Source organism: Lissotriton helveticus, chromosome 11 (assembly GCF_964261635.1).
Source record: "Lissotriton helveticus chromosome 11, aLisHel1.1, whole genome shotgun sequence".
Classification (NCBI taxonomy): domain Eukaryota; kingdom Metazoa; phylum Chordata; class Amphibia; order Caudata; family Salamandridae; genus Lissotriton; species Lissotriton helveticus.
Window position 1 is genome coordinate 62,766,651 of NC_136072.1, and position 27,501 is coordinate 62,794,151.

The following is a 27,501-nucleotide window of genomic DNA, read 5'->3' on the forward strand; positions in this document are numbered from 1 at the left end:
GATAGACTGACTGACTGAGAGAGAGAGACTGACTGACTGAGAGAGAGAGCGAGAGAGAGAGAGAGACTGTGATGGAATTGGGGTCAAAGTGTGTATGAAGCTATGCAATGCCTCTTAAAATTGCTATTGTCTACTAATAAAAATGTTTTATCAAAATGTGCTCTTTGTAGTTACATCTGCTTTTAAAATACTGCATTGTCACATTGTTTAATGTTTTAAAACAGAAACGAGACGGAGCAGTGGATGCACTTTTGTCAAAACTGAACGATGAGTGAGCCCGATGTTGTATATCATGACAGGAGTCTGCATCAGGAAACCCACCTAACATTGGGTTAACTTTCCCGGTCTACCGATGGCAGGGACCCTGTAATGAATGGACCACCACGTATGATAGCCTGCTGGCAGACTAGGCCCAACCTTTAACTACACCATCCAGTGTTACTTATAACGGCTGTATTGGTGACAGTATTGTCTTAGAAAAGTGCCTGCAAGGGATTTTATTTCAAAGAGTGAATCACAAATAACAGACTATCTGTATCTACTTATATGTCTGTCTCCATTTAATTTGTATTTGTACCAATAGTTATCCAATTATTTGAGCAAATAACGATGAGTTATAGGATATGTCAAAGAAAGCAACACAGGAACTTTATAGTATTCACAAAAAGATTTTTATATAAATGCAAAGATTGAAATTAATAGGGTACATATATCAACCATGTGAATTAATCAGTACTCTTTACAAATGAAAAAGGAAAATTTGACTTGTTCCTATATCTCATCTGTATAAATCAACCCAAACCAAATACAAATAGAAGACAAATGACACTTATTTTTCTAAAATAAAGATCATTTGTATAATAAAAAGTAATTAGGAGATGGGTATGGTCGTCGACGTTTCGGTCTTGTATGATATTATTCTGTCAGACCATCTTCAGGAAAGTAAAATTCTTTAAAGCTGTGACCCCTTTTCAAGGCTCTTTTGTATAATCCAGTCCTTCACGACAGAACGGCGATACCGGATCTCGCGTGACGTAGCTGTATACGTCCCTGCCGAAAGGATTTGCACGTTTTCAGGCAGACACGCCGTTGTGTAACATTTCATAGTGGCCAGAGTAACGAAGGACATCCACTCATTCGTCCAAAAAGACTACTCATCATAATAAGGACTTACTGGAGTGTTCATGAACTGGTCTATTCAGATCACCAAGATCACTGAGACAGGATAAATCATAACAATTCCGAAATCGTGAAGGACTGGATTTTCAGTCCATTAGGCTGAACCATTCCTGGAGCACGCCGCTCCAATAAACACTGCCCAGCAGCCCTGCTTTGCGAGGATAATGGGCGGAATCTGTCTGGGAGAAAGCAGCCCGAGCGAAACAAGATGGCGGCGAAAGGTTCTGTCCTATCCTCAGGTTCCCCCAGTTGGCCTGATGTATAGGCCGCTGGGTGCAACAGCCATTCCCGTCGGCCTACAAGGCCACGCATCGGTGTTACCACCACTATTCGGCAACCGAGGCCTAGTGGTCCCTTGTCACCAATTTCGGGAGTCCTCTCCGATGACTGGGCTCTTGTATCTGTAAGACTGTGTGGCTGCGTGTTCTGTTCCGCTATGTGGCCTCTGCCATGTTGCCTGTGGCTGTCTTGCAGGATCACTTTCAGTGCTGCTGTACAAGAAGTGATATTGAGTGCCAGGGGACCATATATGGTGGCTCTTCAACTGCCCCATTGCAGAATTGATGAAGATTTTAGAACCCAAGTTTGGTGCTCGGGAATCACACATCTGCCATGTCCAGCACCTAGCTTTGCCCCCTTCTTTCTCCTTTATATGCCCGTATGATAGCACCCTGTAACTTTGGGCAGCCATCTACAAACACTGCTTTGTAGTCTACCTTCCCTTACAGTCACAATGTACAGAGAGTAGGGAGAGGCTGGAGAGCTTTTCAGCAGAAAGATAAGCTGTTGTTTCACCGTGCCAATTACCATTCTGTGCTGCTAGGACCGGGAGGAGCCCTGGTTACAACCATCCTGGCAATGTCTGTGGCGTCACACTTTAAAATGTAATGTAACCTTGTAGCACCAGCACCCTGCATATACTCTGTTATAGTTATAAAGATGCTCAAACACAACTTCACTATGTAAGTAGGTTTATTCAGACCGAGGTAAAACCCCACACCACAGTCTTGGTAGGCACAGCTGGTCCACCAACTGCTAGATCAACCCATCGAACACTATTAGGTCATTCTGGAATGCATTAACATCATTATGAGTTACAGCCCTAGCCTAGCTGAGACTGCTCAAGTACAATACAGCACATCTCCCTACCTTACCTAACGTAAAGACATGATACAACACGGGAACAAGGTTACATACATAAGGTGGTGACTATACAACAGACATGACATCCACACAATACAGACAGAACCACATGTAATACCACAAATGTGAAAGCATGAGTAGGAACACGTAAACTACAACAACCAATAAGCCTACTCAAAAGGCAAGAGAGTGAACAGCGTTGCTCACAGACATAATCACCCATATTAGATGGCAGTCTTCTCTCCTGTGCCCCCCTCCTGACTAGTGATTTAGACATGGTCTCATCTCTCCTTCTTCACACTAATTCATCTCTTCTCTGCAAAGGACTAGCAGATTCCTGAAACCTGCCAACACTTTATCCACTAGTAAAATCCTTGTCATCCATCAACAACCATGGTGAACATGAACTGCTTAGACTTCCCCTATCCATTTACTTTTCATCAACACTCCCTTGCCTCTAGTACAGGGCAACACGCCTAAGGTTCCATGTCTGGCCATTTTCTAATTTGACCCAATTGTTTCTCATAGTCTTAACTCTAAAAGGCCCCCTGAATTTGCTCAAAAGCTTTCCACTGCCACCAAGTTTCACCTTCACCGAATCGTCCACATCAATAAAACGCTTTTCCACATTGGCATCAGAACACCCAATCTTCAATCCCTCACGCACCCATGAAGGTACCAATTTCATCCCAGGTGATCTACCTTGCTTCATTTCAAAAGGAGTTCTTCCCGTATTGCTATTCGTAGTTGTGTGATATGCCCACAACATGTTCTTGACAGCATCCTGCACTGACAAACCTGCACCATGCAGTGTCCTGTTCCATTGCCTTAACCCAATCTTTCTTTGGGATTGCATAACCAAAATCCTCTGTGGCATCCTCCAAACTCGCCACCACCTCCTCAGTGGTCAACTCACTGACATCAGCTGATCTATAGGGCAATCTGGACAGACAATCAGTTACCTGATTTTTCCAACCAGGAACATATTCCATCCGCATTAAACTCCTGAAACTTAACCGCTAGTCTTGCCAACCTTCCTAAACAGTTCTTTATACCTCTTGACCCCAACACTTTAAGAAGTGGTTTATGGTCTGTTCATAGCAGAAACACACTTCTCCACAAATACACCCTGAAATAACTTGTGAACTAGGCATCTGCCAATGCCTCGTGCTCAATGGTGGAGTAGTTGAGTTCCGCTTCTGTCAATGAGTGCGATGCAAAAGCTATGGTCTTCTCCTCTTTGCCAAGTGGTTGTGCCAAAACTGCCCCTATTCCCACAGCACTGGCATCAACAGTGACAATCGTTTTCACTCCGCTTTAAAAAGGTGACAACACACCGGCATGTGCAATGTCATTCTTGACCACTAAAAAGGCTGCTTGTTGCTGTTCATCCCAAATAAACTTTTTGCCTTTCCTCAATAATTCTCTCACCAGTTCAGTTTTGTGAGCGAAATCTTGTACGAACTTAGTGTAGTACTTTACTAATCCCATGAAGCATCTAAGTGTTTCCCTATCATGCGGTATCTGAGCATTTATTAGAGCACTAACTAAATCCACTTTTGGCCTCACTCCTTGACTTATTACCAGATATCCTAAGTACTCCACCTCTTGCATAAGAAAGGCACATGTTTCTTTTCTCAGAGTTAAACCAACCTTACCGATGCGAGTTAAGACCTCACTGAATATCAGATTGTGCTCCTCAACATTCCCCCCAAACACCAAGATATCATCTTGAAACACAACAGACTTGCCCAGCCCAGAAAAAACATTCAAAATTAATCACTGGAACACACTTGCAGCTGAGCACAATCCAAACGGAAGTCTGCAAAATTGAAACATGCCCTCAATTGTAATAAATAATGTGAGATGTCTAGAGTGTTCATTGAGTTTCACTTGATGATACACACTCCTCAAGTGCAGTTTGGAAAATAATTTCCCACCAGACAGCATGAGAATGAGTTCATTCACGTTTGGCAACAGAAAGTCGGCCATGATGACATTCTCATTTACACTGCGAAAGTTGACACAAAACGTGAGTGATCCATCGGTCTTCTTTGCAATGACGACTGGAGAAAACCACTCTGCCCCCTCAACAGGTTCTATTACTTAATCAAGCAATAGCTGTTGAATTATTTATTTCACTTTTCCTCTCGCCGCCATGTGAATCCTCCCGGCAACACATTTCACCAGAACAGAGTTCTTCTTGAGTTTGATCACATGCTCATAGTTCACAGCCACCCCCAATTTATTTTTTAAAACTTATTTTTGGAAATCCAACATGTCTTCCAAACCCATAGCATCGACGACCATCACTTAATCCACAGCTTGTGGATTTACCATAATATTTAGATCATATTGATGAACCTACCCAAGAATGGGGGGGCCTTCCCTGGCAACATATATCTTTCCCATTGTCTGCCTTCCTGCAAATTTTATTTGTGCAGATATGAGTCATATGACACTTAGGCAGCTCCCTGGTACCCTTGCAAAACAGCATCAGATGTCACCAACTCTTCTCCTGGCCATGTTGCGTCAAATGACACTTGTGGGACAATCATATTTAGTGAAACTGTGTCCACCATCAAGGATACCAGGCTTCTATTGATAACAAAAACCCATTCTTCTCCTCTCCGCATAGTCCACTTCACCTATGGTACTCTACTCCTGAACCATTAGAACTCCGTATCCTGCTTGTTTTTCTACCATCACAACTTTCTTCTCAGAATACTTACACATGCGTGCCAGATGTCCCTTCGTGCCACACTTACGACAACCATTGCCAACAGCAAAGCACTGCTTAGAATTCACCATGTGATAGCTACTGCCACATCTGTGGCTGATACGAGATCCAAATTTTCCTTATGTATTTACATATACCCTCCAATTGTTGTTTCTATTAATACTATTTGCAGTCACTTGAGTTTTATTCCTAACCACATTAACACTTTCTGTATCTTCTGTATCTTCCCCCAGTACAGCAACTCTTTGCAATTTAACACAGGAAAGACCGAGGTGTTATATTGCCCAAGGCCTAGGGTACAATCTCTTTTACCCAGCAACTTTTGGCCTGTGGATTTCTCTCCACCGGTGCAGCCTGTGAAGGTTGTGCGGAATCTGGGTGTGATGTTTAATAGCAACCTTACTTTGGAGGCGCAGGTTTCAAAGATAGTAGCTGGCTGTTTGACCATTATTCGCCTCCTGAGAAAAATCCTTCCTTTGTTACCGCCCCGTGTTCGGGTAGAGGTGGTGCGCTGTACCGTGCTCAGTAGGTTAGACTACTGCAACTCCTTACTGTTGGAGTCTCCAAGCTATCTTATGGATAGACTCCAGAGAATCCAGTCTACAGCTGCAAAATTAGCCCAGGGGTGGCCAACAAGATCTTCCTCTTCAGGGGCTCTGGTCCAGCTGCACTGGTTCCCAGTGAGACGGGGGTGAAATTTAAGTCTCTCTGTCTGGCCTTTAAAGCTCTCCATGGGTTAGGCCCTGCCCGTTTACAAAGGAAGTTTTCGTGGCATGTGCCGGTCCGCAATCTACGCTCCTCCTCGGCCAGGTTGGTGACCATACCGAGATTTAGGAGATCTAGAGCAGGAGGTAGATCGTTCGGCGTGGCCACGGCAAAACTTTGGAATTTGCTTCCGATCGAACTCAGGCAGGCCTCCGCCCTTCTTGTATTTAGAAGGCACTTGAAAACTTGGCTTTTCCCAAACCCTTAGCTTGTTATCAGGTGCCCCTTTTTTTGCTTTCGATATGAGTCTATCAGCGCCAGGATGCCTTCTGAGGTGAAAGTGCGCTCTATAAGTGAAATAAATAAATAAATAACTTCATTTACGTTGTTGTCAGAGCCTGTAATCTTCATTTCACGCATGCATTTTTCTGATTTCTCAACAACTTTTGCAATTGCTATTGCATCTTTGAGACTAGGATTGCGTGAGGCCCACAATCTCTCCTGTATTTTTTTACTATTACACTGTACAATTAACTGATCTCTGATCATTTTATTTGTCATTGGACCGAACTGGCATTTAGCGGAGAGCACTTTCAACAGTGCATAAAATCATCTATGGATTAATTTGGTACGTTGTGGCTGTGTGTAAAATTTTTGACGCCGCATCACCATATTGACTTGCTTGGCAAACCTAGTTTGTAAACATAAGACAGCTTCCGTGTAGACATCTTCCATTTCACCCCCTTGCGCATTTCCTACAGGCGGCAGGTATTTGAAATCATGTTGGCCTTCCGTTCCCATAGAACCTAACAGCAATGCTTTTTTTCTTATAGCTGGAAATCTTTCTCCATCAAATGCTAGTGGATAATTTTTAAAGCAGTCAATCCAGTATTTCCATTCAATGGGGCCCTCCCCTGGCAACATAAGAAATGGAGGTGGAGTTACAATAGCTGCACTTAGATCCATTTTTCCGATCTGCATTCCAAGCTGTGACCACAAAGTGACAGCACTGTCCAAGAATACCTAAATACAATTCGCTGGGGATGGATATAACCTAGGATGACCACTGGAAACGTTAAACACAGCAACCAATAGCAACTGAGGAGGATTCCATCAGACCAATATCTTTAAACTGTGTAATGATCAGCCTCACAGTGCTCTTTTGCCTCCCTCATACCGAAGGAACAAAATAGTACAAATAAAAACGTCCTATTTTTTTGTGTTTCCCAGTTTGGTTTACTATGCTTTTAAACATATGCGCCTGCCTGAATCCTTGACTTCTCCTGCATTTGTGGCTGCGTATGTGTGCTGTCTGACGCGCGTCAGTCATACAGTCCAGACCTCTCGCAGAGACCTTGCTTGAGAATTCTCCTTCAATGATAAGCGCCTGCAGGCTCAGATCGGGGTCTGACCTGCCTGTAGCGTTTGTGCTGAGGCTAGCGCGGTAGGAGCGGCCTCCTAACGCTAATGAACACAGGAGCCGATATTGCTGTCTACACGCGGCTCCGACTGCCCGCCGTAGCCACGCCTCTTTATTTTATACTCCCCCGCGTCTGACGTCACGCGTCAGCGCAGGGACGCTCCGGCGGCGCGCGTCAGCTAGACCGCTGCCCTATGCCCCGGAACACTACATTCCTTCTAACCTTTATCAAAACAGAAAAACATCAAATTACGGTAGATTATAAATGATGGATCTGTTACCAGTCTGTTAGTGTCCGTTCAGGGCGTCAGCCCACCACGTAGTCAGCCAGCTGGGAGGATGGTGCCGGGTTCCGCCGCAGGCAATACCTGGACTGTCCCCCCTCTCTGATACCATTACCCTCGGTGTCTCCGGATTCGGGGTACTGTTTCCTCCAGCCGGAGAAAACGGGCTCGACATCCTGCTTTCAGGGGGGGTTGGAACCTGAGATGTGTCTTGGTCTCCCTGGTCTTCTTCTTCCGGGATGTACGGATCAGTCTCAAGCTCTTCTCCTTGCCGAGGACACGGGCTGGATGGTGTTGGACCTGGTGAATTGCTCTGGTGCGCTCTTTTGAAGAATGAGATGTCTCTGGTAACTGTCTCGGCTCCTCTATGGGCTGTCACCATGGTGCCGGTCCGGTGAGTGATAGTCCACGGTTGGTGTTCGAACGGGAGTCGGAACTTGCTTCCTGGGTAGCGATCTTTGACATAAATCTGGTCCCTTGGTTGGATCGTAGATTCACGGGCCCCTCTTCGTTTGCTGGCTTGCTCATTGGAGTGAGTTCGCTTCGCCAGGGCCTTTTCTTGGTTGGCTCACTCGGGAACCCACGTGGAGTGGTTCGGGAGAGTGCCCTTCACTATCCGGCCCATGGTCGACGCACTAGGTGACGCCTCCGTTGTGACGTGTGGGGTCATGCGATATTCCCTCAGGAAGCTGTAAATGGCCTTTTCCAGGGGTGATCCATCCGCGAGGGCTATGCGGATGGTTTTGTTGAGCGTGCGCATGAACCTCTCGACTTCCCCGTTGGCCTGGGGCCAGCACGGGGTTATCTTACGGTGATGGATACCCCAGCTCTTGAGGTATTCTGCGAATTCTTGACCCTGAAAGGGTGGTCCGTTGTCAGTCTTGACCACCCCGAAGATTCCATGGGTGGCGATAGTCTTCTCGAATTTGACAATGGCTTCCGTGGCCGTGTGGCTCCCTACGATCTCTATCTCCGGATACTTGGTGAAGTCGTCAATTATCACGAGCGCGTATCGCCCGTCAGGAAGGTGTCCAAAAGTCCACACTTACGCATTCACACGGCCTCTGGGGGTTGTCTTTGGTCACGACGGGATGAGGGCGGTCTGGCTGCCCCGCGGCTTGACACCAGTTACATGCTCTGACCGTTTGTTCCACCATTGTGTCCATGGCCGGGAACCACACCTTAGCTCTCAGTCTGCTCTTGGTTTTCACCATGCCTTGGTGTCCTCTATGTGCTAGTTCCACTGCTTGATGGGTCAGGCTGGCTGGCAGGACTAGGCGGGGACCCCGTAGGAGGCATCCTTAGCTGTCGAGGGACAGTTCCTCCTTGATTCTCAGGAGGGATTCTAGGGTTGCTTTCGCTTGTGGTGTTCTTTTGCTGAGGGAGTCCTGAATGGGGCACCAATTCCCTGACTGGACTGCACCGGCGACCAGTTTGAGGCATTCATCGGTCTGAGAGACTTCGATGATGGACTCGAGGCTCATCGGAAGTGGTCGGGATCTTTCCCTCACCAAACGGACATACTCCTCTTTGTCTTCCGCTTCTTCCTGCTCTTTCAGGGTGGCTTCTCGGGGGTGCCTTGACAGTTAATCCGCGGGGGTTTGTTGACCCTGGCCTATACTCCACTCGGTAGTCGTACCCTTGTAGCTGGAGTATCCACTTCTCGATTCTCGGAGGTGGCTTTGATACCGAGCCTTGGAAGAGGGGTAGGAGAGGCTTCTGGTCCGTGGTCACAGTGAAGGAGTGGCCGTATACGTAAACATGAAAGTGTCGGCAGGCCCAATGGATGGCTATGGCCTCTCTCTCGATTTGCGAATACCTCTGCTCTGTGTCGGTCAATGAGCGGCTGGCATAGTCGATGGGTGCCCACTCCCCGTTGCTCTGAAGCTGCGTCAGCACCGCCCCTAGGCCGAAAGGGCTAGCATCTTCGGCCACGTTGGTGGGCTTGGAGGGATCGAAGTATGAGAGGGTAGTGTCTGCTGATAGGGCTGCCTTTGTGTCCCGGAATGCTTTCTCTTGCTCTGGGCCCCATTGCCACGTGGTGGTTGACTTAGTCAGTTCTCGGAGTGGCTTGGTGAGGTTGGAGAGATCAGGGATGAAACGTCCACAGAAGTTCACCATACCTAGGAGACTCCTTGCCTCTGAGACATTCGTTGGGGCTGGGGCCTCCTGGACATCCTTTACTTTGTCGGGGTCCGGCACTACCCCGTGTTCTGAGAAGGTGTATCCGAAAAAACTGATCTTGTGCTGCAGGAATTGGCACTTTTCTCGGTGGAGTGTTAGACCTGACTCTTTGATTCTCAGTAGAACTCCTCGTAGTCTTTGGTGGTGTTCTTGAATGGATGTCGCATAAATGAGTAGGTCATCACTCACGTTTAGGACTCCCGGGAGTCCACTGAGGACTTCACGGATGGTGTTCTGGAATACTTCCGCTGCACTCGATATCCCAAAGTTGAGGCGCCGATATCGTCTTAGTCCTACATGAGTGGAAAAGGTGGTTATGTACCTCGAGTCAGGGTGGAGCGGTAGCTGATGGTATCCTGATCGAAGATCTACCTTGGAGAACCACTTCGCACCATTGAGTTCCCCTAAGATATCGTCTATTGTGGGGGTTAGGTGCCGCTCTCTCTTCACCGCTGCGTTCGGGAGGCGCATGTCCACACAGATGCGGACTTGTCCGGGTTGCTTGGGTTTTCGGGCCACTACGATCGGAGATACCCATGGGGTGGGTCCACTGACCTTTTCTATGATCCCCTGTCTCTCTAGTGTTTCGAGTTCCTCTTCAACCTTTTTCCTTAAGTGGAAGGCAATGCGCCGATGCCTCAGCGCGACCGGTTGGACTGACGGGTCGATGTGGAGAGACACCTCTTTCCCTTTTAGGCATCCGATGCCCTTGAACATGTCCTCAAACTCTTCCATTATGGTGTCTAGTTCTTCTTCGAGTACCGCTAGGGCGTAGGATATGAGTTTTAGATCTTCAGCAGACTGTCCGCTTGGCAGCATGCCGCTGCCTTCTTTCATGACATAGATCGTTGTGGGCACTGTTGCCTCTTGGTGTTGTAGTTCTGTTTTGAAACACCCGATCAGAGGGATGGGTGTCTTCTGGCCGTAGGCGAACACTCGGATCTTCGCCTCGCGCAGTGGGGGCTTTGTCCTTAGTTGGTTGTATACACTAGCTGCCATCAGTTCAATAGACACCCCTGTGTCAATGGTGGCTCTCACCTCTTGCTGGTGAATCTTAAGGCGGCACTTTGGGAGGCGACGTTTCTTCCTTTCTGGCTGATTGATAGCATACACGTAGTGAACTGGATAGTCCTCTGTGTCGTCATCCATATCTTCACTGTCTCTTTCCTCTCTCACCACATGTGCGGTCTCCTTCTTGGCTCTCGTGGACCTGCATACTGCTGCAAAGTGGGTTATCCACCCACACGCACTACACTTCTTTCCTCTCGCGGGACAGTCTTGCATGCGGTGGGGATGGCCTCCACAATATCCACACTCTTTCTTCTTGCCTGGTTGCTTTCTCCCGCTCATTTGTCTTCCTTTGGGTCTTACTACGTTCACCTTTTCTGCCGTGTTAACTTGTTCGGTTTTGACAGGGCGGTGTAGGGCCGACTCCATGTGGGACGCCCTCACCTGAGACAGTTCTTTAGACCGGCCAAGTTTGAGTATGTCTGCAAGGGGTTTATCATCTTCTTGGAGTATGGCGACTCGGAGTTTGGACGAGAAACAGCCTTGGATGATCTGTCCTCGGATTTCCTCCTGCGCGTCTCGGAATCTGCAGGAGCTGGCTAGTTCTATTAATCTGCCGTGGAAGGCGTCCAGCGACTCGTCGGCCTCTTGTTTCGCTTGGCGGAAGATGAACCGCTCATAATCCTTGCTCGCCATGGGTTCAAAGTAGGTGGTCAAGGCCGCGAGGACCATTTGGTATGTCTTCGGTGTGGCTTCTGTCAGCGTTTTGTATATGCGATGTATGTCTTTGCCCCCTAGGTGCAGGAGTAGGGCTCTGCGCCTTTCTCTAGAAATTCCCGCTCCCTCAAAATAGATTTGGAGGCGGTCCGTCCAATCCCTCCAACGTGGAGCAAGGGAAGAAGGAGCTCCGTCAACCACGAAGGGTTCCAGGGCGGGAACAAACGCCACTTTGGCACGTGCGCGGTGCGCCGCTTCGTGTCCTTGACGCTGCTGGGAGGTGGCAGTGGCCCAGGGGAATATCGAATGTTGTATGGCCCCTCTGGGCGCTGGGCGTGCTCTCACGACCGGGCTCTGGGGCTTCGGTGGTGACGCGTATATTTGCCTCCCGTGGGGCGATATGCAGTCTGATTTGGTGGCGTGGTGCGCTGACCTTACCCACTCTGTCGGTGTGGGAGGCGCTGTTGCCGCTTCGTGGGCCTTGCCCTCGCCTCCTTTCTCCGTGTGCCGGCTATGTTGTGAGCGAGGCCTCTATGCACGTGGCCCAGGGCCTAACCACTGTATTCCCTACGTGTTGTCCACAAAAGGAGCTTGCCGCTCGGAGAAGCTGCAGGGTGAGGAGGGCGTCGTGCAGGCAATGATGTGGGTTCTGTGGGACCCTCGTCGCCAGTGTAGCATTTGTGCTGAGGCTAGCGCGGTATGAGCGGCCTCCTAACGCTAATGAACACAGGAGCCGATATTGCTGTTTACACGCGGCTCCGACTGCCCGCTGTAGCCATGCCTCTTTATTTTATACTCCCCCGCGTCTGACGTCACGCATCAGCGCAGGGACGCTCTGGCGGCGCGGGTCAGCTAGACCGCTGTCCTACTCCCCGGAACACTACACTGCCTACTGTCAGCTCCTTCTTGTGTGGCCTCGCGAACTGACCTCCCTCCTATCAGCTGCTTCTCATGCAGCCACGCGCACTGACCTGCCTCCTGTCAGCTGCTTCTCGTGCGGGCTCGCACACTGACCTGCCTCCGGTCAGCAACTTCTCGTGCCGCCTCACGCGCTGACCTGCCTCCTGTCAGCAGCTTCTCGTGCCGCCTCGCGCGCTGACCTGCCTCCTGCCAGCAGCTTCTTGTGCGGCCTTGCGCACTGGCCTGCCTCTTGTCAGCTGCTCCGCATACAACCTTGTGCCCTGCCCTGCCTTTCCTAAGGTGCTTCTTAAGTGGCCACGTGCTGGCCTGCCCCTCGCTCTTACAGAAGAGCCGTCTCTCAGAAGTGTGATGTTTTCTCACAAGCACTGACCAAATGAAGAAGCTGCCATATAAACTTGTCAAATCTGACCTGCCACTCAAAAGTTGAATGATCCGCTGATCAGTCCCAGCTGTTCTGCACATGCTTGAGTTTGCTGCCGTGGTTTGAGTTACCTCTGAGACTGCCTTGTGCTTGGCCAAATCGTCACCAAAATTGTTGTAGTTATAAAGATGCTCAAACCCAACTTCACTCTGTAAGTTGGTTTATTCAGACAGAGATAAAAACCCACACCACAGTCTTGCCAGGCACAGCTGGTCCACCAAATACCAGCTCAACCCATCAAACCCTCTTAGGTCATCCTGGAATACATTGATATCCTAATGAGTTGCAGCCCCAGCCTAGCTGAGACTGCCTAAGTACATTACAACACAGTCATGCTAATAGTGAGCTACCGGGACTTCCCAATGCATGGTTGGGGAGGCTGACCAAGCAAGCTATGCCTCAATCAAAATGCCTCTTAGATAAAAGCATCAAGGGCAGTGTGACAGTACCACACCTCATGCAAGTATCACATGTTCTGATAGGTGTACAGCCCACAGTCTTGTGAGACATGGGCAAAAATTAAACGTTTAAACAACATGCCGTCAGCTGGGTGGGAAAAAAGCATGTCATTTGTCAGGGTAGCAAACTGAAATGTCTGCTTTTGCCACTAGACAAAACACAAGAAGCTTAAATAACAAAACACCTAACTTAAAGAATCACCTGAATACGTAATCAAACATTCTGTAATAATTGGCAGGCCTTATTTTTTTTAACAAATTCATTTTCTATATATTATTTATCAAGCAGTGTTTTTCTTGCACACAAACAACCCACAAATGACATTACTGATAAATAACACCTGACCAATGTAATAGTGAATTTACTTTCTTATTTACATCACAGTGCAAGTATGTGTTAATTGTTTTTACCTGTATGAGCTTCTTCTAAAAGTTTAAGACTTAATTTCAAGATTTCATTTTAGTTATGATTAGGTCATTGTAGAAAATCAAACATGACATCATTCCTTTAGGAAAAATAGTCCATTTAATAAACAATGTTCAATATATAATCTAGCGAAACAACTGTATGCACCAGGAGGAAGATGCAAAGCTATTCAGTGTAACTGCTGGACCAGTCGATTGGGTTTTTAGCTTAATCACCTTTTGTTACTTAAATCCCACCTTTCTTACTGCAGTGTCAAAGAATGCCCTGTTGCACAGCCTTCGGGTTGCAAAACAGTTTCTATCTCTTATTAGAAAATGTACCACACTGAAGTATTCTATGTCTCATTTTTTAAAAGTTTGTTCAGGTTAATGTTAGAGTATGCTTTCCTATGCCAGTTCAAACTCACTAAACCTACTATGGGATCAGCAGGAAGTCCCTTCAGCCCAAGAAGAACCGGGTAGCCCCGAAGAAACTTACTTGTGCTATTTGCATCAAGTAGTAGTCGATGACATCTGCTGGTTCATCAGACAGGTTCTCCTGGTGGATCCCGATCTCCTGCTTTACAAACTGATGCAGCTTTTCCCACAATCCAAAAAATTCATATTGAGACTTTAGTAATCTACGCATCAGGGATGGAATGACATCGTACAGCTGCAAAGAGAAATAATGAGGGGGAGATTGTGCAGTCAAAATATTGGAGGAAAATCATTAAGAGCAGCACATGCAGGCAAAATCACAATATCAAAACATCAAGTTCGCGCTATATACAACTTTATAAATAAATAAATAAATCACATTATGTGATTGGCAATAAGGCCTATATGTAACTCTCATGAGGTTGATATGTTAAATATCTGTTCTTGAAATACAGCTTAGCAGTACACTGTACCCAGTGGGTTTCTGAATTTACGTCATCTGAGTATATGTCAAGGCAGTTTTGACCAATTAATGAGCGGTTCATGCACCAGTTTTTGTCATTTTTGTCTAGGTGGGAGCATATTTCAGTGTGTGTGTTTGTATACAGGATCTTCTAGTGTCAGTCATTGCTGAGGCACCATGTGATGTCATGCTTAGAACACTGGGTAGTCCTGAGATAAACTGCGGTTTGGTTGGGAATGTATTGTTCCAGGCTGCTACCAGAGAAGGATAAAGATCAAGGGCTGTACTCCTTCAGTTCCCCTGCAGAAGGCTTCCTACAATAATCATCTCCAAAAGCTCTGTGATTGAGAGTACTACCTGGGGAACTTCCTACTTCTCCCGAAAGAAGTTCCAGGCAAAGATGGCAAAGTATGTCTCGGGTGAGCCCCCTCAGAGTAAGCTGTAAGTTGAAAGGCAAACCCTGTGGTAGATAGTGCTCAGGTGAACAATCAGGAACCCAGTTTTAGCTTCATCGTTGAAAGTATGTCATTCCCGCTTTGAAAGGGAAAGGAGTAGTGATAGGACTGAAAGATCAACTGAATGACTGGTGTACAGAAGTTTGTGAGAGAGCAGGTATGTCCTGAGTTCTAATAATTGGAAAGTGGGGGAAAGTACTCATCTCATCTAAGGAAAAGACAACGGTAGTATGAGTGTTCTCATTCGAAGGTGATCTAATGGCACACCCATATTCTGGTAAACTAATTTCCTGAAGATTTTGGAACAGGCAATGGCAAAACCTGAATACCTGGGATAAGATACACCTGTAAAAAATCTTATGTAGGAATGACGGAGAGTCCAATGAAAATATCCAGAATAAACACTGATCAGATTCAAACATTTGAAATCACCAATAGCACGACACATAGGACCTCATTTCGATGACGGTCGGAAAGCTTCTGACCTCTGGTCGGAGGCTTTCCCACAGACATCAAAGGTTTTCATTCCGCCTGCCGACCTATAATTTCGGCGATCGGAGTGTAAACCTGCCGGGGAAACTGACTGGGTTCCGAAGGGCTCATGGAGCCAGTTGGAAGCCGCTCATAATCCCTTAAGGAGGGTGTTTCCGCAGTCTGGATTATGATGTCGGTTTCCGACAGCTTTTCCATGTCAGCCTTTCCGACATGGAAAGGCTGTTGAGCAAGTGACTTTGGGGGGCCTTTTTTCCCTTGGTCCTCAGGTTGAGGCCCTGGGGGCCATCTATGGTGCCCCCCTTCACATTCCTGCAATGTGTGGCAGGCACCGTGAGGGATGTTAAATAATTTCCATTTTACAATGGGAGCTTGTGCTACGGGCGCTTTCGGACACCGCACCAACTCCGATTGTAAAATGGAAGTTTACGACCACACCATCTGTGGTCACATCCTAATTCAGTATGCAGAACTGCTGACGTATGTTCGGGATTCCCTCCCCGAAACGGTGTCTCGATATCGTAATGAGGGCCTTAGTCGAAATGGAGCATAAAGTTAAATAAATTAAATTTGTTAATTTACAAAATAGTACAACCTCCTGTCTGGTTTAGAAACTACTGAACATTGATACCCCAGACAGAATCTAAATGTTTGAATTATTGCTCTCAATAAGCCCACAAGGCCTTTACAAGAAACAGTATGTGATGTGTTTCATGCAATTGCTGGAAGACATGACTTAAGAATGTTTTGATATTTGGGAGTCATGAATCTGATTAGTAAAGCTGTATTTATCAGCCATGATTCATGTGTATTTTACAGCTGACCCTATCTAAGTGTTAAATGTTCTTATATAATGAGTACTTGACTGCCGCTATAGTTCAGTGTTCGAGAATATAGACTTAATCATAATAATATCATTTGAGATATCATGAGTGATGTTATAAATGATCTCCTGGAACATGTCATGAGTGATGTCATATGTGAGGTCATAACCCGTGCATGGCGGGTACGCAAGTTATAGTTACAGTTGCTAACTATAACTGGTGAATTTTTGTGTTTTTTTTTTTGTGAAAAGTTTTATTTAATGTAGGCATAAAGTAGAGTTAACACATACACATCAGTAATCATCCTTGTTGACATACACGTATAGATCAGGGATTAGCATAGTATTATAACATATCTTAGACAACCCCGATTCAAATCCGGCCCCGTAACTCAATCCCCCCCCATCCCCTGTAACGTAAGGCCGCACTACTAGGCAACAGTATCCGAGTCAAGTTCTGGTGGCTCACAAATGTCTCCTCTGAATTTGTTCCATGCCCCCCAGACTTTTCCCCATTTTTGAGGGCAACCACGGTGTATGAAGACCGCCCTTTCCGCCACCATTGCCTCATCCATATCTTTACACCATTTGCGAAGCGTAGGCAACGTTCCCGATCCCACAACATAGCAATATTCCGCTTCGCCATCATCATACCAAGCATAGTCCAGTCCTGTTCCTGATGATTAAGGTCATTTGCTTCCCATATATTCAATAGACAACGTCTCGGCTCCGGAAGGACCGAGATCTCAAGAGCTTGTGATAATGTGCGCATGATCTTAACCCAGTACGCCGCAATGCGGGGGCAGTCCCAAATAGTATGATTAAATGTACCTTCACCACCACAGCCGCGCAGACAGTATTTATAAAGCAAAGTAAAGTCCACATTTGTAAAGCGCACAATCACCCGTAAGGGTCTCTAGGCGCTGGGGGCCGTCGGGAAGATTAAGCGAGCTATTGCCCAGAGTCACAAGGTGCTGGGCTAACCTGCCGCCGGAGCCGGGGATCGAACCGTGGTCCCCAGATTCCAGCGTCAGTCGCCCTGGCCGCGGCGCCACACCTCTCCCACATTATTTATGTGTTGCTGCCCCTATTACGTGAAGAGTCGTTCTGGTGTAGTTTGTGCGGTGTAGTACTTTAAGTTGGACTAGTCGGAGCCTGGACGGGATCGCCATTTCACAGGGCGAGGATAGAGCCTCCTGCCACTTTGAGTCGTCAAAGTCACCCACCTCCCGGACCAGGTCCGTCTTAGTTTGGATGTGGGGTGCGGCAAATTATTAAGCATGGGCGTAAAATCCGTTACGCTCGCGGATTTTTCGGATTTTCTGAGAATCCGCAATCCGCGAACTCTCGCGGATGTGGCGAGAATACGCAAATCCGCGCGAAGCGGATTTTTTGCTGGTGTTCGCACTGCTCGCGGTCAATCTCGCAACAATCTCGCACTCGCGAAAGTACAAAAATTACAAGGGGAGGGGTAAAGGAAGTGGCCCAGTCTCCAACTTCCTGTTCCTGTCCAGCAAGCTCCTCCCATAGGGGTGGGGTGAAGGAAGTGCCCCAGTCTCCAACTTCCTGTTCCTGTCCAGCTAGCTCCTCCATTTCCTGGCCACTTTGATTTCGATCTTGACTGGGAAGGATTACTTTTTGTGGTTGCTGCTGGATATTTGCATTTGAGGCCTTTTGGATTACTTTTGGATTCGAAATTTGATTTCACAAACAAGTAAGTTGATGTTGTTTGTTTGTGGTGATTTTTGTGTGTGTTGCTTTTTTTTCGACTTTTTTGGGGGGAAAATCTGCAAGTTCGCGAGCTGAGGATGTTTTTGCTTGTGTTCGCACTGCTCGTGTCCCGCGCAGCAACAATCTCGCACTCGCGAAATTGTAAAAATTACAATTCTGCACATGAATTGAAAACCACCAGGCTTAGTTATGGGTGCACACTGTAGATATCAAGGGCCCACTGCTATTAGAATAGATCGTTCTTAGGGCAGGGAAAAAACTGTGTGTGAATCGCAACTCAAAATAAATACAAAACTATAGGTCACAATAAACAACTATAGGTTACAGGGAAAAGTACATTCAAAGGAAAACAGCACAAAACTAGTATTTTAAAATAGATCTGATTCATTTAATAAAAATCATATTAAAAAGTAGACAACAACTGTCATACTAACATATACATACACTTGATAATTAAAAGCAGAAGACAAATTAGACAATTTCGCTATACTCCATATATATGAATTGACAAGAAGTAAAAAGTAAGTGGCAATGATTATAGTTCGAAGCGCGTTTCGGCGTTGCAAAAAACGCCTTCTTCAGGAGCCACAATTTTCATCTAGAGAAATACAAAATATACACATAATCAACATAACATATACCGAAAAAACCTTTTCTCTAGCAATCTTTATAAAAAAAACAAGAAAACATAAACTTTTTTTACAATGTTATTTAAAGTACATAGAAACAGTCATAGTGCAGAACCTTAAAAATACTTTCCCTATATTATCAAAGCAGTCTGAATATTACCTGACATGATACAGACTAGTATTTTTATATTTGAGCAGTTGTGAGTCAATTGTCCCGGGCCCATTAGACAATAGCCATCAATAGGCCAGGATCAATTGATAAATTTCTATATTTCAATGGTAGAGCAGGGGTCAATTTTTCATTTTGACCATTATTTCATGGCGAGCAACTACTTATAAGCAAATTACTTTAAATATAGAGACCTCGATTTGACATCAACTTGTACATTTATCACATGAGGCCTCTTTAAAAAGTAAACTATTTGATGTCTGCTGGCCTAGGTCTATAATATGCACATCATTGATTATCTAACAAATATAATGCATAGAGAGACCAAATTTGCGTTATTAATAAAACTAGAAAGCCTCACTTAGTCGTTGGTTTTTAAAATCTCAACACTGTGGTTTCGCTCTTACCAGATGGATATTTGTCGATCACTTGTGTCAGCGTTCTAGTATTTTAATGGCCAGGATATAACCACCCTTTGCGGTTAGTATTTTCCACACGAACGAATTATAATTCTATGGCAAAAAATACGTAAAATATGCATGTAAGCGTACTGGCGGTTCTTCAAATAGTCAAAACATTTTAATTCTCGCCCCACTATTCTTACCTAGAATGAATGGTACTGCGTCTGTGTACAGATAAGAGATGCACATGGAAGCGGCTTGCGTCTTGCAATTATTTGAATAGGTGCTGACTGCTCTTGATATGAGCTTGTCTGTACGCTCGGGACAAAAATGCCCTGTCTGCCATAAACACAATAAGTGTAAATGTAACCTTTGAAATTCACTACTTTTATTGTTATTAAACTTTCAGTAATTTCATTGTTAGCACAAACATTCCAATAAAAATGCGTGACTAAGCACAGTAAAGCGGCTTGCGTCTTAAAATCAGTTAAATCGGTTCCACCTAATTGTGATACGAGCTTATCTGTATGTTCGGTGCCAAAAAAACTGCCTGCTTTTTAAAACCCAATAAGTGTAAGTTTGGCCTTTAACATTCGCTACATTAACATTCACTATTACTGTTGTTACTATATAATAAGTGTAAATATAGCCTTTAACATTCACTATTCCTGCTGTTACTAAGTTTTCAATGAAATAATATGTTAATATACACATTTTCTATTTAAAATGCGTAACTCCGATATCAAATGACGACTATCGGCTAATGCGATTAGTTTTAGATTCCGACGGAAGACCCTATCGATGTTACTGACGAATAACGCGAGGGCAAGAAAGTGCTAACAAACGTTTCTGTAGATGTTCTTACCCGTTAAAAATATCAGGCTTGTCCGCTCTGGTAGTTTAACGGTCCACTAGCTGCAAGCACTGCACCCTTTCGTGATGTGAAAGAGGAAAAAAAGCCGCTCCAAACGGAGTCTATATAAAAGACAACAGATACGTACGAGATCATTAACCATAATGAGTACAGGCTATTTCTACTTTCTTCCCTAGCTCAGTCGTTCAGGGTACTAGAATATTTACCGTTTAAATCATCGGATAATGCAGAGATATGTCCGGGTACTGCAAAAGATGACTGCTCGCGACCCGCCGACGGTTGAAATGTTATCGCTTGCTTCAGTTACAGATACGCCTATATACGTAGAGAGTGCGTGGCTTCTCCCGCTCGCGTTTTACGTTCCCTTGAATCTTAAAGGGGAACCGGCTGTTGAATTATATGCGCGGGAATTGAAACGTTCCACACCTTCTCGGGCTAAATGTTGATTAATATAGTGAACTACAAGGTAAAGGCAGTTTCTAAAAGCTGGGATGTTTTATTAATAAAGACGTGATAACATTCATTTCATTCAAACATATGAACTATAGAATTCACAATTTAATACAGATTACTTAACCATTTTATTATTTTACTCTTTCGTTATTTTTAACGAAAAGCACTCATAACCTAGTGTGTGCTACACGCAATTAATTTCTTATGATCCAGATTACAACTAATGTAAAATTACAGATTCTAACCATTGCAAACAAAAATCACAATGTTTGAATATAGGTCTTATACTGCGAAGTTTCATCTAAATGGGCTCAGAAAAATAATCCAGAAAAAATCTACACTTACTACGGATATTCTAGAAGGAGATTCATAAAATCGCGTTCTCCCACGGGATTTCGTTGTTCAATCCTTTTTTAAAAGTGTTAAGAACAAACACCCAATACACTTCTCTTTTCTTTCTGATTGCTTGTCCACCTTTGCTGTCGGGCGTCCTAATTCTCTCCAAAATTCTCCAGCTAAAGTCGTCGGGTTTGTGGTTTTGTTCTAAGAAATGTTTAACCAAGGGCGCTGTCAATTTGCTCGTTCTTATTGCGGATCTATGTTCGGTCAAACGTACCTGGATTGCTCTGGAAGTTTCACCGACATAGCCCAAGCCGCAAGGGCACTGAAGGAAGTAAACCACATTAGTGGTTTTACAATTCCACAGCTCATTCGCCTTGGCCACAAAACCATTATGGGACAGTTCCACACCACCAAGAATGTTTTTACACGATTTGCAAGAGGAGCATGGAACTGTTCCATATACTGGACAGTTGCCCAATAAAGATCTCTGTTTTAAACATGTGCCAGACTGGTTATTACCAAATCTCGAATGCACCATCTTGTCCTTTAGGTTTCTATTCCTCCTATGTGCAAACAGCGGTTTCACTAATGCCACATTGGAGGTAGGATTACAATTGAGAATGTGCCAGTTAGCGTTGATAATTTGTCTCACACGTTCATTCATTGTGGAGTGCGTTGTCACGCAGACAAGTTGGTCTGTCACTGTTTGTTCTTTAGGACTCAGTAAAGCGTCACGATCAAAAAAACGCGCTCTTTTGTAAGAGTTCCTTATGAGCCTATGTGGATATCCACGTTCAAGAAAAGAAATTTTTTCCTCATAAGAGATGCCTGTCTGTCCAAATCTACCAAATTTGTACAGTTCCTTCGAACTCTGAGGAATTGGGAGAACGGGATACTCTCGCGCTGACTTTTCGGATGAAAACTACTATAATGTAGTAATGTATTTCGGGCCGTGGGTTTCACGAATAAATCTACCTCTAATTTGTTGTTGTTTTCTCTTATTAACAAATCTAGGAACTCAACCTGATCAGTGCTATATTGGGCGGTGAATTTCAGATTGTTATCTGTTAAATTGATCCATTCAAGGAATTCCAGAAGCGACTCTTTCCCATTGGTCCAGATAAAGAAGATATCATCAATGTATCTGGACCAATGGGAAATAGATTCGAAGAACGGAGCTATTTCATTATCAACGAATTTGTCTTCAAAAAGGGACATGTATATATTTGCAACCGAGGGGGCAACAGAGGCCCCCATGCTTACTCCCTTTAGTTGGCGATATAAAAGGTCACCAAATTCAAAAATGTTCTCGGTCAACACGATGAACAAGCAGTCAATCAAGAACTTCTTGGGGCAAGCTATTCCATGCTTGTCAATGAACCAATCTGTGGCCCTAATGGCATCATCAAGTGGGATGTTACTATATAAGGACGTAATGTCCATTGTGACCATTATATCTCTGTTAGGTACAAATTCAAGATTTTCCACTATATTGATCATATGGCTTGTGTCCTTCACATATGACTTAATCATTGGTATGCAAGGTCTTAAATAGTGATCTACAAATTTGGATAAAGGTTCAGTTGGTGTGCCGATGGTAGACACAATTGGTCTATATGGGGGGTTGCTAATGTCTTTGTGTATCTTTGGAAGACCATAGATACAGGCAGTTTTGTTCTTATGACTATTCAAAAATTCAAACTCCTTGACATTAATATCACCATTTGACAAGGCTTCATCAGTTAAAAGATATATCTTTTTTATAACACTTTCAATAGGATTAGAGTTAATCTTAATGTAGGTAGAACTATCATTTAGCATGGAGATCATGTTCCGTTCATAATCATTTGAGTTGAGGACAACAATGCCTCCTCCTTTGTCACATCCCTTTATGGTTAATTTTTTGTTCTCAGTAATTCTTTTCAAAGCTAATGACTCTTCCCTATTTAAATTATATACTGGTTTAGGGATGAATCCTAAAGTTCTTTCCAATTTTTGAAGGACTACTAATTCAAAAGCGGCCACTTCCGGACCTAATTGATCTAGCCCTGGGCTAAAAGTGGAGGGTAGCGATATCTCTCTCTGCCTTAACGATTCTTGGTCTATATTTTCTTGATCTTGAAAGAACTTTCTAAGTCTAATCTTTCTAAAGAATGATATAATATCTTTATACAAATCAAAAATGTTAGCAGTTGCATGTGGTACAAAAGAAAGACCCTTAGACAGCAAGGCCTCGCTGTAATGATCCAGTTCGAAAGATGACAAATTGAAGATAGGAATTACATTCCTTGGCCCCAATATTGTCTGTTCCGTGTCTCTCGAATAAATTGGGGTTCTTGTTGTTGGTGTTGTTGTGGATGCTGTTGGTGTTGTACCTGATGTTGATGCTGATTCATGAGGAAGTTCCCCCTGGTTTGTCCCTGGCCTTGGAACCTCACTCTGGGGCGACCACGTCGAGGCCCCCGGTTGGATAAAAAAGGCCGCCTTTGTGCTCGTGAACCCGCATAGGAATTAAATCCTCCATCTGATTCATAGTAGTTGCTGTTAGAACCCTCCCCTTCAGAGTCTGATGTATCTGTAAAGTTATTAACTCTCTGTTGGGTATTCCTGGACTCATCTATATAATGATTCTGCTGGTAAAAGTCTTTATGTAGAAAAGGGTATACATTACTACATTATAGTAGTTTTCATCCGAAAAGTCAGCGCGAGAGTATCCCGTTCTCCCAATTCCTCAGAGTTCGAAGGAACTGTACAAATTTGGTAGATTTTGACAGACAGGCGTCTCTTATGAGGAAAAAATTTCTTGAACGTGGATATCCACATAGGCTCATAAGGAACTCTTACAAAAGAGCGCGTTTTTTTGATCGTGACGCTTTACTGAGTCCTAAAGAACAAACAGTGACAGACCAACTTGTCTGCGTGACAACGCACTCCACAATGAATGAACGTGTGAGACAAATTATCAACGCTAACTGGCACATTCTCAATTGTAATCCTACCTCCAATGTGGCATTAGTGAAACCGCTGTTTGCACATAGGAGGAATAGAAACCTAAAGGACAAGATGGTGCATTCGAGATTTGGTAATAACCAGTCTGGCACATGTTTAAAACAGAGATCTTTATTGGGCAACTGTCCAGTATATGGAACAGTTCCATGCTCCTCTTGCAAATCGTGTAAAAACATTCTTGGTGGTGTGGAACTGTCCCATAATGGTTTTGTGGCCAAGGCGAATGAGCTGTGGAATTGTAAAACCACTAATGTGGTTTACTTCCTTCAGTGCCCTTGCGGCTTGGGCTATGTCGGTGAAACTTGCAGAGCAATCCAGGTACGTTTGACCGAACATAGATCCGCAATAAGAACGAGCAAATTGACAGCGCCCTTGGTTAAACATTTCTTAGAACAAAACCACAAACCCGACGACTTTAGCTGGAGAATTTTGGAGAGAATTAGGACGCCCGACAGCAAAGGTGGACAAGCAATCAGAAAGAAAAGAGAAGTGTATTGGGTGTTTGTTCTTAACACTTTTAAAAAAGGATTGAACAACGAAATCCCGTGGGAGAACGCGATTTTATGAATCTCCTTCTAGAATATCCGTAGTAAGTGTAGATTTTTTCTGGATTATTTTTCTGAGCCCATTTAGATGAAACTTCGCAGTATAAGACCTATATTCAAACATTGTGATTTTTGTTTGCAATGGTTAGAATCTGTAATTTTACATTAGTTGTAATCTGGATCATAAGAAATTAATTGCGTGTAGCACACACTAGGTTATGAGTGCTTTTCGTTAAAAATAACGAAAGAGTAAAATAATAAAATGGTTAAGTAATCTGTATTAAATTGTGAATTCTATAGTTCATATGTTTGAATGAAATGAATGTTATCACGTCTTTATTAATAAAACATCCCAGCTTTTAGAAACTGCCTTTACCTTGTAGTTCACTATATTAATCAACATTTAGCCCGACAAGGTGTGGAACGTTTCAATTCCCGCGCATATAATTCAACAGCCGGTTCCCCTTTAAGATTCAAGGGAACGTAAAACGCGAGCGGGAGAAGCCACGCACTCTCTACGTATATAGGCGTATCTGTAACTGAAGCAAGCGATAACATTTCAACCGTCGGCGGGTCGCGAGCAGTCATCTTTTGCAGTACCCGGACATATCTCTGCATTATCCGATGATTTAAACGGTAAATATTCTAGTACCCTGAACGACTGAGCTAGGGTAGAAAGTAGAAATAGCCTGTACTCATTATGGTTAATGATCTCGTACGTATCTGTTGTCTTTTATATAGACTCCGTTTGGAGCGGCTTTTTTTCCTCTTTCACATCACGAAAGGGTGCAGTGCTTGCAGCTAGTGGACCGTTAAACTACCAGAGCGGACAAGCCTGATATTTTTAACGGGTAAGAACATCTACAGAAACGTTTGTTAGCACTTTCTTGCCCTCGCATTATTCGTCAGTAACATCGATAGGGTCTTCCGTCGGAATCTGAAACTAATCGCATTAGCCGATAGTCGTCATTTGATATCGGAGTTACGCATTTTAAATAGAAAATGTGTATATTAACATATTATTTCATTGAAAACTTAGTAACAGCAGGAATAGTGAATGTTAAAGGCTATATTTACACTTATTATATAGTAACAACAGTAATAGTGAATGTTAATGTAGCGAATGTTAAAGGCCAAACTTACACTTATTGGGTTTTAAAAAGCAGGCAGTTTTTTAGGCACCGAACATACAGATAAGCTCGTATCACAATTAGGTGGAACCGATTTAACTGATTTTAAGACGCAAGCCGCTTTACTGTGCTTAGTCACGCATTTTTATTGGAATGTTTGTGCTAACAATGAAATTACTGAAAGTTTAATAACAATAAAAGTAGTGAATTTCAAAGGTTAAATTTACACTTATTGTGTTTATGGCAGACAGGGCATTTTTGTCCCGAGCGTACAGACAAGCTCATATCAAGAGCAGTCAGCACCTATTCAAATAATTGCAAGACGCAAGCCGCTTCCATGTGCATCTCTTATCTGTACACAGACGCAGTACCATTCATTCTAGGTAAGAATAGTGGGGCGAGAATTAAAATGTTTTGACTATTTCAAGAACCGCCAGTACGCTTACATGCATATTTTACGTATTTTTTGCCATAGAATTATAATTCGTTCGTGTGGAAAATACTAACCGCAAAGGGTGGTTATATCCTGGCCATTAAAATACTAGAACGCTGACACAAGTGATCGACAAATATCCATCTGGTAAGAGCGAAACCACAGTGTTGAGATTTTAAAAACCAACGACTAAGTGAGGCTTTCTAGTTTTATTAATAATGCAAATTTGGTCTCTCTATGCATTATATTTGTTAGATAATCAATGATGTGCATATTATAGACCTAGGCCAGCAGACATCAAATAGTTTACTTTTTAAAGAGGCCTCATGTGATAAATGTACAAGTTGATGTCAAATCGAGGTCTCTATATTTAAAGTAATTTGCTTATAAGTAGTTGCTCGCCATGAAATAATGGTCAAAATGAAAAATTGACCCCTGCTCTACCATTGAAATATAGAAATTTATCAGTTGATCCTGGCCTATTGATGGCTATTGTCTAATGGGCCCGGGACAATTGACTCACAACTGCTCAAATATAAAAATACTAGTCTGTATCATGTCAGGTAATATTCAGACTGCTTTGATAATATAGGAAAAGTATTTTTAAGGTTCTGCACTATGACTGTTTCTATGTACTTTAAATAACATTGTAAAAAAAGTTTATGTTTTCTTGTTTTTTTATAAAGATTGCTAGAGAAAAGGTTTTTTCGGTATATGTTATGTTGATTATGTGTATATTTTGTATTTCTATAGATGAAAATTGTGGCTCCTGAAGAAGGCGTTTTTTGCAACGTCGAAACGCGCGTCGAACTATAATCATTGCCACTTACTTTTTACTTCTTGTCAATTCATATATAAGGAGTATAGCGAAATTGTCTAATTTGTCTTCTGCTTTTAATTATCAAGTGTATGTATATGTTAGTATGACAGTTGTTGTCTACTTTTTAATATGATTTTTATTAAATGAATCAGATCTATTTTAAAATACTAGTTTTGTGCTGTTTTCCTTTGAATGTACTTTTCCCTGTAACCTATAGTTGTTTATTGTGACCTATAGTTATGTATTTATTTTGAGTTGCGATTCACACTTAGTTATGGGTGCATGCATGATACAACTGTTTTCTTGAAAAAAAAATTTAACATGATTCTGGCCAGGGCATGGATGGCATTGGATTGTGGTGATCTTTGTGTGTTTTACGACTTTTTGGGGTGGTGTTGGGGGCTTGCTATGTGGGTGGGGGCCATTTTATTGCCTGGTCCCGTGTGGGTGGGGGTCTAGGGGCCATTTTTAAGCCAGTTTGTGTGCTTTGTGCCATAGGCCTGCACCCAGTGTGCTCTGATGTCATCCATTATGCCCAGGGGGCCCAGAATCGGTCTGTTCGCGGATTTTGCTGGTTTTTCGCCACGTTCGCGCCGTGAGGCAACAATCTCGCACTCGCGAAATTGTAAAAATTGCAATTTTGCACCGGAAAAACCACCAGCAGGCAGCATAAGCCTTCTGAAACTTGATGGATGGCATTGGATTGTGG

The 27,501-nt window shown here is 43.9% G+C and overlaps 1 protein-coding gene across 1 annotated transcript in view; it reads right to left on the bottom strand.

The window, feature by feature from the left end:
* The window catches only part of LOC144791189 (cytochrome P450 2J6-like), a 175,707-nt gene that overhangs the window by 57,736 nt on the left and 90,470 nt on the right, over window positions 1-27,501 (bottom strand). The window contains exon 5 of the mRNA XM_078665833.1: window positions 14,085-14,258. Within this exon, the coding sequence (XP_078521959.1) occupies window positions 14,085-14,258 (174 nt within the window). The remainder of the gene's footprint in view (window positions 1-14,084; window positions 14,259-27,501) is intronic.